Raw genomic sequence first — 12177 nt, forward strand, 5'->3', positions numbered from 1 at the left:
TGCGCTATAGCTGCCTGGGAGCCTCGCCGCTAAGCTATGGCTGTTGCCGCGAAAACCTCAACATATCCCTCTAAATGGCTAAAAAATCGGTAAAACCCTCCAGAAATCATCTCTCCCACCAGAAAATTTCCGCCATTTGCCGCTATTGCCCGCTATGGCGGCCGCTATAGCTGCTGGGGAGGCCGCCGCGAAATCATTTCTCCCGCAATTTTAATCCATGGTATTTTTCCCCGAACGCTCTCTATATATAATGGGGTACCGTTACCCCTAGCATTGATCAGATTAGCAAGCAAAGCAACGGCGACCTCCTACTCCTAGATAGCTAGGAATGGCAGACGAGGTAGTAGAGGTAGAAATGGCGGAGTCCCGCAGCAGCAACCGGGGGGCAAAGGCGAAGGCGAAGGCGATGGCGATGGAGGAGGAGCCGTGGGTGAAGCTTATCCGGGAGTCCCTTACCGTGGAGGAGGAGGAGGACGTGGACACCCGCGTGTCCGTGTTCGACGTGCCCAAGCAGCTGCAGGTGCACAAGCCCGAGGCCTACTGCCCCCAGTTCATCGGCCTGGGCCCCTACCACCACCGGCACCCCGAGCTGTACGGCATGGAGCGCTACAAGATCGACGCCGCCCGCCGCGCGCTCAAGCGCCTCCTCTGCGCAGCAGCTGGGCCCAGCCACGACGTCCTCGACGAGCTCGTCAACGAGCTCATGGGCCACGACCTCAAGGTCCGCGCCCACTACCACCGGTACCTCGAGCTGAGTAGGGAGGCGCTCTCGCTGATGATGATCATGGACGGCGCCTTCCTGCTCGAGTTCCTCACGATCCACCACCACACCGCTGCTGAGGGGGAGAGGGAGGGGGAGGGGGCCTCTTCGAGTTGGACCAAGAGGATGGAGCACCTCGTCGACTTGGGCGGGAGCGGGACCGGGAGGAAGTCCGCGCACGGCCTCATTCTCCGCGACATGCTCATGCTCGAGAACCAGATCCCGCTCTTCGTCCTCGCCATGATCAAGGCCAAGTGCTCGTCGGTGTCGGTCGACGAGGCGAGCAGGCGGCTCACTCTCATGGTGACAGAGCTCATGAGGGAGCTCTGTCCGTTTAAGATGGAGGGCCACTTCCCGGAGACCTCATGCGATGTCACCAAGCACGCGCACCTGCTCGAGCTGCTCTACCACCTGGTGGTGCCGGTGGTGCCCACGCCCACCGACACTACCGAGAACGCACACACCACCCCACCGTTTTCCGGCCACATCGTGGAGATGCCGGAACCGGAAGGCGGCGGCCAAGGCCAGGAGAAGCCTTCCGCCTGCACCGGCAACGAGCACGCGATGATGCAATTGTTCGAGTTCATCGCGTTGAAGCTCAAGGGCGGTCGCCTTGGCAAGGTGATGAAGCCGATCGAGCTTGTGGTGAAGGCGCCGTGGAACAAGCTTGCCGGTATACCTGGTGTCGAGTCCTTCATGTCTGCCGACGCCAGCCAGCAAGAGATCACGATCCCATCGGTGTCGGAGCTGGTTAGCTCCGGCGTCAAGTTTAAGCCCACCAGCGGCGACCTGTCCACTGCGTCAACTATCGCCTTCGACCGCAAGACAGCGACGCTCCGCCTCCCCGTGGTGACCCTCGACGGCAACACGGAGGTGGTGCTCCGGAACCTGGTCGCCTACGAGTCATCCGCCGCGTCAGGCCCACTGGTGCTCACCCGGTACACGGAGCTCATGAACGGCATCATCGACACCGACGACGACGTTGCGCTGCTCCGCAAGCGGGGCGTGGTGCTCAACCACATGAAGAAGAGGGACGGCGAGGCGGCCAAGCTGTGGAACGGCATGAGCCGGTCGGTGCAGCACTCCAGGGTGCCGGCCTTGGACAAGGTGATCGAGGAGGTGAACCGCTACTACGACGGTCGGTGGAGCGTCAAGACGAAGCGGTTCATGCGCAAGTACGTGCTCAGCTCATGGAAGATGCTCACCTTCCTCGCCACCATCAGCATGCTGCTGCTCACCACGGTGCAGGCCTTCTGCTCCGTCTACACATGCTCCCGATGGTGGTTTGGCGACCTGGTCGCCGTCGTGCCGTCGGACTCGGAGTAGATCTATACACGTGTGTGTTTCTTGATCACGTGAAGTGTGCGACATGATGCTCAAGCTTTTGGTTTGTATGCATCTATAGTTTTTGGTTCTGCGATTGGTAGCGAGACCACGGGCCACCTCTCCCTCCATCCGCCACTTCAGCGAGAGGAGGGGACGGGAACCCTAATGCTTCCCACCGGTAGGAATAGGTTTAGGGTTTGGTCTCTGGTCGTTGAAGACGATACAATGACGTCGCCGTCGACATGGAATAAGTCCTCCCCACCTCATCCTCGTTCTGGAGGTGCTTCATGTTGTTGCCGGGAGGTGTGTGGAGGTTGATGTGTCCCCAGATCTGGTTGCCAGTGTCTGGTTGTTCGTGTGCATGTTTGTCTCGCTAGCGTTGTCCCCCGGAGCGGATGGCGTGATTGTGCATCTTGCTCCTCCGGCTCCTCCCAGCTCCATCTGCCTGGATCTAGGACGTTCTCAAGGCCCTCCTTGGAGTGGCAATTTACGCTGCACATTGCAGCCACCAGAATTTTCTGGTCCACGTCGAGGACTTCCCGACCACTGAAATAATGTTATTCATGCTCTCGTGGTGATCCCGAGGTCCAGAGGCAGCACCAAGCTCTGCTCATGGCACGTCGTCGAGTATGCAGGGAAGAAGGGTTTAGAATCTAGATGGACTTGGATATATTTTTCATTTTCTTGAAGGATGTTCTTGTAATGGTTTGTTCTACTTAATATATATATGGCATTTGGCATTTCCACAAAAACTATTCCCTGCTCAACTCATTAGGATATTAAGAGCCTGTTTGGCAGCTCTCCAGCTCCGCTCCTGGAGCGGCCCGCAGCGTATTTCTGAGAGTTGCCAAAGTGGCGCTCCGTCTGCTCCTAATATTCCGCGGAGCTGGACGATTCCCCAACAGGGCCTAACTTCAGTTTGTGATAAACATTACTCCCTCCATTCCTTTATAAGGGAATGGAGGGAGTACCATGGATTAGGCCTTCAGGGATTTGACCTCCAGTGGCGAGACAACCAATGCCCATCACCAAGGTTGGACATGAGTCGACTAGAGCCAAGCAGTTGTCAACTTTTAAGTGAGGGCGCGTTAAATGCCTAGGGTTCCTTTGCCTCCCGATGGCGCTGCTGCCGGTCCGCCTCGTCTCCAGTTGCCTTAGGGCCATTGGCTGCGCGAGGTAGATCCTGACCCTTGCCGGCAGGAGGGCTATGTTTCTAGATGCTCCTTCGAGTTTTATTATGGTTTATGTCCTGCTCAGGAAGACGAGACGGCAGCGACTCCCTGAAGATGGAATAAGGTTCTCCTCGCCTAACCCTGCCCCCATGGTGTGTCTAGCATCGTCAGTGAGCATGTGAAGATGTGTCTCAGGTGGATCTGTCCTTGGTGAATTTGCTCAGTTCTGGTCATAGTCCGTCTACATTCTGCACCGTCACCCCAAGTCAGCACGTCCTGCACACGGGTACATATAAACCCGCTTTTCAAAAATGTACTTTTAACGCGTTTTGTAATGTCCAAAAATTCTAAGCAAAATTTTGTGCATACATGTTTGCAAAAGTATGTCCGCGGCACAAAATTTTGTGAAAAAATGTGTTTTTATTTTGTCTCCGTAAAAAAACAAATTTTAGTGCTTCTAAATAGCGTTTCGCGACACAATATTTTATCTTTTTTGCACAGGCTAAAAAAAGTTGTTTTTCCATGAAACTTTCTACACACATAGAATATGGAGATGTCTGCGCGCACTTTTTTTTCAGAATTTTTTGGCATTTCAAAATGTATTTTTCAAAGTGGGTTCATATGTACCCGGATTTATCCATGCACTTCCCAAGTCATCTAGGGTCAGTTTAGTTTGCATCCACAACTTGATGCCTCAGAAAAACCTGTGCCTGGACTGAGCCTGGAGAGGTGATGGTTTTCTGCCTGTCCAGGCTCACATGCGACCGGCTAAGGGTGTGTTTGGTAGGTGCATAAGCTCAAAAGTTTCTTATAGTGATTGTTTGGCAGGATGTATGAGCTCACCTCGACTATACCCACCTCATGCAGAGAGGCCTCTCAGCCATGCTGAGTTGAGCACGCCCACGCCCAGAGAGGGTACACGGATGCAGCCATGCTCGCACCGACCCTCAAAAAATGTGCAGAATTACAAATTTTATTTCAATTCTCAAAAATTGTTTAGAATTACAAATTTTGTTAGAGTTTACAAAAAAATCAGAATTTTAAAATTGATGGGATTTTAAAATAAGTTTAAAATTTTAAAAAATCGAAAATTTGTTAAAATTTTGTTTAATTTTTGGGAAGTGTTCAGAATTTTACAATTTGTTTAAATATACAAAAAATGTTCGGAATTTCATATTTTGTTCAATTTTCAGAAAACAAGAATGCCAAAATGTTTTTGATTTCCCAAAAAATGTTCAAAATTTGTTTAAATTTCAAACCATGTTCAGAATTTCATATTTTGTTCATATTTTCAAAAAATGTTCAGAATTTCAAAAAAAAAATTAAAAAAAGGAATTACAAAATGTTGTAAAATTTTCAGAAGATGTTCAGAATTTCAAATTTTGTTTAAATTTTCGAAAAATGTTCAGAATTACATTTAAAAAATAAAAAATTGGAATCCCAAAAATTGTCTAATTTAAGAAAAAGGGAATTCCAAATGTGTTTAGGTTTTTGTTCACTTTTTTCAAAAAAATTCACAATTCAAAAAAATTATTCGGAATCCAAAATTGTTCAACATGTCTAAAGCATGCAGGCTGTCAAAGAGTCGGCATGTCTCAGCACATACACCGCTACCGAACAACAAAAAAGGCATGTACTCAGCATGTCTAGAAGGAGAACAACAATGCTATTGTGGGAACTGCTACCATACACACCCTAAGTGCATGCATACATTTTTCTAAACCAGGCTAAACACAAGAAACGCCTCCCAGCCAGGCTCGTACAGGCATCTCCAGGCTCCTGACCAAACGACATCCAGGCAGCTTCACGGCAAGACTCAGGCCAGGCACAAAGCGCTCAGGACAGAAGTATCGGATGAAAATATTTGACATGAATGTTTAAAATGTTAGTATAACACTAGCTAGCACTTCCAAAGATCCTAAACTCTAGTTTGTGTTCAAGGAAGTGAAGAAGAAAACATATCAAAAGGCAAGTTAAATGCTAGAAAAAACAAAATTAGATGAGCTGGCATCAAGAACATTCAAATACTCGGGGCAGCTAGCATACATAATTATAGCAGAAAAATAGTAGTAGCGACTCACCTTAATTAAGATCTTTTAGTTCCATTTCGGTAAAATGCACCCACCGCTTGTCCAGCTATCGATTCCTTTTCAATTGATAAGAAAAAATATTTCTGTTGTGAATAAAGTGCATGCAGCAAATTGCAAAAGGAGATATGACAGTAGAGGGAACTGAATCTGGGAGACAAACATCCAATAATCTTTCTAAATGATTGAGCCCTGGCACCGCTCCACTCCATCGTTCTCCCTGTCTCTGTTCTCTGGATAAGAGATGCCTCCAGGGCCTCCTCCCTGGACGCAGGCAAAAAAAAAGCCAACGGACTCACAAAGAATAACATACTGAAAACAAAAATCAATAAGGCAAGCTGGCCCAACTATATAAACAAGGCTTACGAATCAGGAGACAAATCATGCGATCAGAAAACCAACTGTGCCCCAACTAAAGAACCGACTGTTTTTTAGGGAAAATGTTTTTTTAAGACACACCAACAATAATTCACAGCTGAATAAAATGATGAAATGTTTATACAAGTGGACTTGCCATAACCTAACAATCAACTACTCCCTCCGTCCGGAAATACTTGTCATCAAAATAGATGAAAATGGATGTATCTAAAACTAAAATACATCTAGATACATCCATTTCAATGACAAGTATTTCCGGACGGAGGGAGTATAAGGCAATGCATCGAGCTGTATGCTCAGCTTAGATTTACAGGGAGGAGTTTATACAAGAGATGAGCCAAGAATTGATCCAACCAAAACTATAACATCTATTCCACAGAAGAATGTCCATACAAGAGATGAGCCAAGTCAACACCCAACCTGTTCACATGACACAAATTGGTCAAATACATGCACAACCTTCTCAAGCTGACACGTAAATCCATATATAAACACAGGCTCCAGTTCTAACCACTGAAGCAAGTACATTCACGTATTGAACAAGTCTCCAAACATGGAAATGGCAACAAATAATATTCAAACATGAACCAAGTCAATGCCCAAACGTAGCATCTCACACTCAACTGATGAGCATACATGACATCTAAGATGAAGCATCAGCTTGGTAACCAAGACAGAAGTTCACTGTCTGGCATCTTTAGCTCCTGCCGCGGCAACCTTCAGAATCTCCAGCATGAAATTCTACTTATCAGATAACATGTACAGCCTGTAAGAGAACAAGGATGTGAGAAAAACATATAACAGAACAACTTGTACACATATTTTTTGCAATAGCCAAATGGAAGAACATCTATGGAATAATAGAACAAATCATAACATCATGGAGTTCTGGTAGTGCCCAGCAGCCAACCTTCGGAATAAACAAACATATTAGCTAGCAGAGCTTAAGGCACCAGCTTTCGGTAGTAAACCAAATATATGTACTCCAGCTCTTTCATGAAAGCTATGTGACACCCATCAGATCATTAGTTCCCGAAAACAAAAACAAGTGCAGGTTCTCATACTGGTTAATCGTTGCGATCAGGTTAAGTAACTGAATAAATTATAAGCAGTTGACAAAAGGTTGCTTTCAGGCGGCCCCAAGTATAATTAAGCAGTGAATACTAGTGCAGTTATGCTCAGATAACTTGTCGAGATCGGAGACGGATCTTTCATTTTGGTCCTATGTCAAGATAAGTTTCCACACTAGGAACATGCTAATATCACTATATCAGTTCTGCTTGCACAAATTTAAACAGCGTAACTTTAGAGCAGACGTGCAAGATTGGAAGATTAGTCTTTAGCCTATAGCAAGATTGAGAAGAACACACTCTTGAACAGGTCATTGCCACATCTATGTATACAATTAAAGAAAGTGATTCATTTTTAAATCCTATCAGTAATGGCACAGTGTTCATGGTCAGGGCATTTGTTTTCTATATTAAAGGTCTGCTACTAATACCAGTAAGCTAGAAGTATCAGATGAAAATATTTGACATGAATGTTTAAAATGTTAGAACATTAGCTAGCACCTTGTTGCTACGAAAGAAACGAATTGGTGCGACCTAAAAGACTGAATAGTATTTTATTCAAACATGCACAATTTGTTAATTTTAGCAGAGATCAGCTCTGTTTCTAATGGACGACGAGAACCATGAACTGTTACATACAAGGAAAATAAGTGATAGAAATGAAGCTTTCAACTTATTGGGTAAAAAAAAGGCATGGTGAGACTAGTGGCTGCAGGAATGGACATATTTTTTCCTAAACTGAAGTACTCCCTCCGTTCGGAATTACTTGTCCAAGAAATGAATGTATCTAGATGTATTTTAGTTGTAGATACATCTATTTTTATGACAAGTAATTCCGAACGGAGGGAGTACATGACTAATATCCAAAAGAAAGCTTATACAATCTTGACAAAAAATACTAGCATGGACTTGAATATTTTTTGTCTTTCTTTCAGATGAAGAAAATTTTCTGTAAGACAGCCTACATCATTTTATTTGAATTGATTGACTAGAGCTGGTCCACACGAACGGCCTACCTCAAAGATCCTAAAATCTAGTTTGTGTTCAAGTAAGTGAGGAAGAAAACATATCAGAAGATAAGTTAAATGGTAGAAGAAGAAAACTGGATTAAGCTGGCATCAAGAACATTCACAAATATTCATGGTTGCTAGCACAAATAATTAGCAGAAAAATAGTAGTATTGACTCGCCTTAATTAAGATCTTTTAGTTCCATTTCAGTAAAATACATCCACCGCTTTTCCAGCTATGGGCTCCTTTTCAATTGATAAGAAGGAAAGAAAATTGTGTGGTGAACAAAAGTGCATACAGCAAATTGCAAAAGGAGATATGACAGTAGAGAGAACTGAAACCTGGGAGACAAACATCCAGTAATTTTTCTAAATGATCGAACTCTGGCTAGCTCTAGCTGCTTCTTCCTCAACTGAACCTCCAATGACAATGCCGCTCCACTCCATCATCCCCCTGTCTCTGTTCTGCATAAGAGATGCCTCCATGGGCCTCCTTCCTGGATGCAGGTAGAGAAAAAGACAACGGGCGCCCAAAGAATAACAGGCTGAAAACAAAAACCAATAAGGCAAGCGGGCCCGACAATACAAACAAGGCTGGCTATACAAATCTGGAGACAAATCGCGCGATCAGAAAATCAAGCCCTGATTGAGAACAGTCGACTGTTTTTTAGGAAAAATACCATTTTTTAACGCACACACCAATAATAATTAACCGCTGAACAAAATGATAAAATGTTTATACAAGTGAACTTGACATAACCTAACGGTCCATGATAAGGCAATGCATGACAAAGTGTACAAGCTTAGATTTGCAGGGTGCACTCTACACCATTTACCGAGAATTGATCCGGCCTGAAACTACTGTCCATCCCAGCTTTTAGCAGTTCACTCCACCATATCAGCAGCACCATCAGGCTCCCCGGTCTCAGTGTCGACAGCCCTCCGCTTCCGCGACTGCTGGGACCTGACAAATTCTTCAATGCGCAACTTGAGATCTGTATCTGGTATCAACATGTCTTGAGTCAGCTGGGAGCGGTTGAACGGATCAGTGCTGTCACTGAGCAAATGCCGAACAATAACTGGTCGATCTACTGTGACCCGCGACGATGGTAGTATCACAGGATCATTCATCAGAGTATACTGGATCGGATCAAGAAATTCGTCTGGTATGTCCCCAAGGATAGCCTCGGCATCCATGGCCTCAGCGGCAGCAGCTTTTGCTTTACCTGCAAGTTGCATAAACTCCTGTATGATTTGGGGATCTACCCCAATCTTCCACAAAATATTAGTTGCACTAGCAAACAACTGCTCACTGTATGACCTTCCGTCTTTTGAGATTGCAGCTGGGAAGACAGCTTCCTTATCACCCCTTGCAATGTGGACATAGATGGTAGCAATCTGTTTCAATAGCTGCTTCGGTTTGAACTCATACTTCTCTGGATCTTTTACAGTCAACGATTTCCTCTGGGGACCAGCAAGCTGCAAGAGGAAGTAATTTAACATGCTCGCCACCCTTTCCACCATTTCTGGAAGAAGCAAAGGTGCTGGAATTTGTTCTGACGTGAAAGCAAGCATCCCAACATCCTCATTTGCGAGCTTCATATCAAATCGAGCAATATTCTCTGACTGATGAAACGCGCGCAACCGCTCCTCTCTTTCTTGAGCAGGTCTGCTATCCCATGCAACAGTATTAGCCATTTCAGCCTCTATTTCCTTTAGCTCGAGAATCCTTTTCAAACTCTCATCAAGAAGATAGATGCTATCATTGATAAGAAAGTTCAGAAAATTCAAGTAGACACCCTTTTCCTCTTCTTTAGCCATTTGTCTCCAAGCATTTCGATGACTGGGAACATCCCATAAATACTCAAGAAGCTCAGCAATGTTGTGTCGAATATTAAATTTGTCGAAGAACTGTGTATGGGAGCCAGTGAATTCAATATCCACATAAAGCTTCAGAAGATTCTTGACAAGATAATCGAGACATAGTTGGTGCCCCTCAAATAACGAGGCTGTGGATTTCAAGCCGCTTCTTTGTGGCATCCAGCTTTTCAAAACTTCAACCATCTTTGCTTTCAGGTAAGGATTTTTAATGTAAGAAGAGCTCGCCATGAACATAATGTTGAAATTGAGAAAATTATCCAATGGGAAGCCCTCCAGAGCTTTTGGAATTCTAGAAGTTAGAGCAAGTAAATCCATTGCATCATCAAGAAAATGCTCCGGTATGCAAGAAAATTCCATGGGGCATTCTGATGGCAAAGGCATCTTAAATCCCCCAACTAGGTCTACTGACCACAATATCATTAATCTGTAGAAAGATAGTGCACGCTGAAGAAAAGCACTATCCCTTAGTATCTGAGATTCATAGCAGAACTGTTCCTGGGATAAGGCTGCAACTATCTTCTCCAAGCGTGTTATATCTTGCTCAAGCTGTGGTGAACTTCCTCCTTGATCTCTGATTGCTTTGTTTGCCTCCAAATCATCTTCACACCTTGCAAGTTCCTGAGAGATATGTTTAAGATCTGCCACAGCTTTCATCACTCCCAAATTAAGTACCCTTGCCGTCATGAAAAAACATTCGCAAATAAATGAGAAATTCTCTTTATTTGCCTTTCCACTGGCATTATCTTGGCTCCAGCTCTCTATCCATGATGAGACTTCTTCTGAAGAGGCATTTACAGCAGTCAAGCTCTTGAAATCTACTCTTTTGTTGCAGAAGAGGTACTTGACATCAATCTTGCCCTTCATCGACTCCATTTTATCCAAAAAAGGCTCGCACAGACGGAGCATGACAGCACTGAGATTGACAAACATACCCGAACTTGCGCATTTCAAAGGGTCCACACGCATGCCAGATCTTCCTGCATTTGTGTTTATCACCGCTGCCAGATATTCAAGGACCTTTTCTCGAGTATCTGAATTCTTAAGCAGCACTAGAAGAACATCCCTCAGCCCATCCTGCAAGCTATTCATAACATTTTGTATTGCTGCGAATGATGACAGTAAATCAGCCGGCCGCCGTGTAGATGCATCAGAGAAGCACTGTTGCCCAACATCAGGCTGGCTTGCAAACTCACGGTCGGGAATAGCACTGACATGGAAGAAGGCCCCCAGCAAGCTGCAGATCTCCATGGTTCTTCCTTCCCCAATCAGCATGATTTGATTCTTAGGAATCCACTTGGGGTGCTGTACCAGAGCCTTGGCGCAGTTGGGGATCCCCACCAGCCGCTTCAGCACACGGAGAGGCCGCTGGAAGTCGCCCAGCGCGGATACCTTGTCGACGCTCTGCCTCAGGCGCTCGTACAGCTCGCCCATCACCGGCTCGACGGCGTCATAGTCCGCGTTCCCGAAGAGCTCGTCCAGGAAGGCCCCCGGCGGCGGGGCGCCGGGGGACGGGGCGGAGTCGAGCGGGTCGGCGGCCTCCGCGAGCAGGAAGACGAGCAGCTCGGCGGCGGGGTGGGGCGCGTTGGGGGGCGTCGGGAAGGTATCCGGGTTCCCCGCAACGATGCGCGCGTAGGAGAGGATGAGGCCGCGGACGTGGGCGATGGACGCCCTGAGCCGCGCCTGGAGCGCGGGGTCGCGGATCGTGGAGATCTTGCGGGCCTCGTCCGCGGCGCGGCCGAAGGCGGCGGCGAGGAACGCGAAGGGCGGCGGCGAGGCGTCCGGGAGGGAGAGGCGGTCGATGAGGAGGCGCTCGGCGGCGTCGCGGAGGGCGAGGAGCGGGCGCGACTCGGAGAGGAGCTCGGCGGCGGTGAGCTCGAGGTAGGGCACGGCGGGGTTGGGGGCGGACGGGGCCGCGAGGGAGACGAGCAGGATCTTGCGGAGGATGATGTCCTCGACCTCGTCCGGCGAGCGCTGCGGCCGCGACGGCGCCGGCGCGGACGGGGAGGCCATGGGATCGGATGCGGCGGCGGCGGTTGCGGTTGCGGCTGCGTCGACTTCTGCGGCGGACTCGCTGGGGTTTGGAGGGTTTGTTTTTTTCTTTTGACGGGAGGGGGGCTACGCCGACACGTTAGAAGCGTCCCGAAGGACCCAGATTTTTCCACCAGATAAGCATCGACGCATACTTTACGCCAGGGACCCAAGGGAAAACGAGAAATACAACCAAGTCCCAGCTTTTGCAAGGAGGACCCCAAAACAGAGAAAGAAAAGGCGATCATGTCAAAACCAACTCCGGTGATATTCATGCATTGCATGGACTTTATTCGATTTCAACTACCACCGGAGAGACCTCCTCACAGGAGGAGACTTCGGCTCCTGCTAGCTGGGACTTGACCTGTTGTTAGATATTGATATTGAGGCATCGTAGTAGAGGGTCATGGCCACACCCTTATAGCCCACCAAATCCTTTGCCTCGATGGCGGACTTAACTTCAACGA

At 47.2% G+C, this 12177-nt stretch overlaps 2 protein-coding genes across 5 annotated transcripts; one reads left to right on the top strand and one right to left on the bottom strand.

The window, feature by feature from the left end:
- The first annotated feature begins 264 nt into the window (after positions 1-264).
- On the top strand, positions 265-2838 carry LOC109782419 (putative UPF0481 protein At3g02645). Its single transcript, XM_020341041.4, has one exon. It carries the CDS (start codon positions 329-331, stop codon positions 2084-2086), a length of 1758 nt encoding a protein of 585 aa, XP_020196630.1. The 5' UTR covers positions 265-328; the 3' UTR covers positions 2087-2838.
- A 1819-nt stretch (positions 2839-4657) lies between these two features.
- LOC109782420 (probable ubiquitin conjugation factor E4) lies at positions 4658-11822 on the bottom strand. 4 transcript variants are annotated; one of them, XM_073505311.1, is made up of 3 exons: positions 8144-11822; positions 7983-8047; positions 4658-6489 (listed from the first exon to the last, which is right to left on the bottom strand). In XM_073505311.1, exon 1 carries the CDS (start codon positions 11690-11692, stop codon positions 8687-8689), a length of 3006 nt encoding a protein of 1001 aa, XP_073361412.1. In that variant the 5' UTR covers positions 11693-11822; the 3' UTR covers positions 4658-6489; positions 7983-8047; positions 8144-8686. The 4 variants fall into 4 exon arrangements, with proteins under 4 accessions (XP_073361412.1, XP_045086949.1, XP_020196631.1 ...); XM_045231014.2 differs by lacking the exon at positions 7983-8047; XM_020341042.4 differs by having other exon boundaries at positions 4658-8047.
- Between the last annotated feature and the right edge of the window lie 355 nt (positions 11823-12177).

This window comes from Aegilops tauschii, chromosome 7 (assembly GCF_002575655.3).
Source record: "Aegilops tauschii subsp. strangulata cultivar AL8/78 chromosome 7, Aet v6.0, whole genome shotgun sequence".
NCBI classification, from domain to species: Eukaryota; Viridiplantae; Streptophyta; class Magnoliopsida; order Poales; family Poaceae; genus Aegilops; species Aegilops tauschii.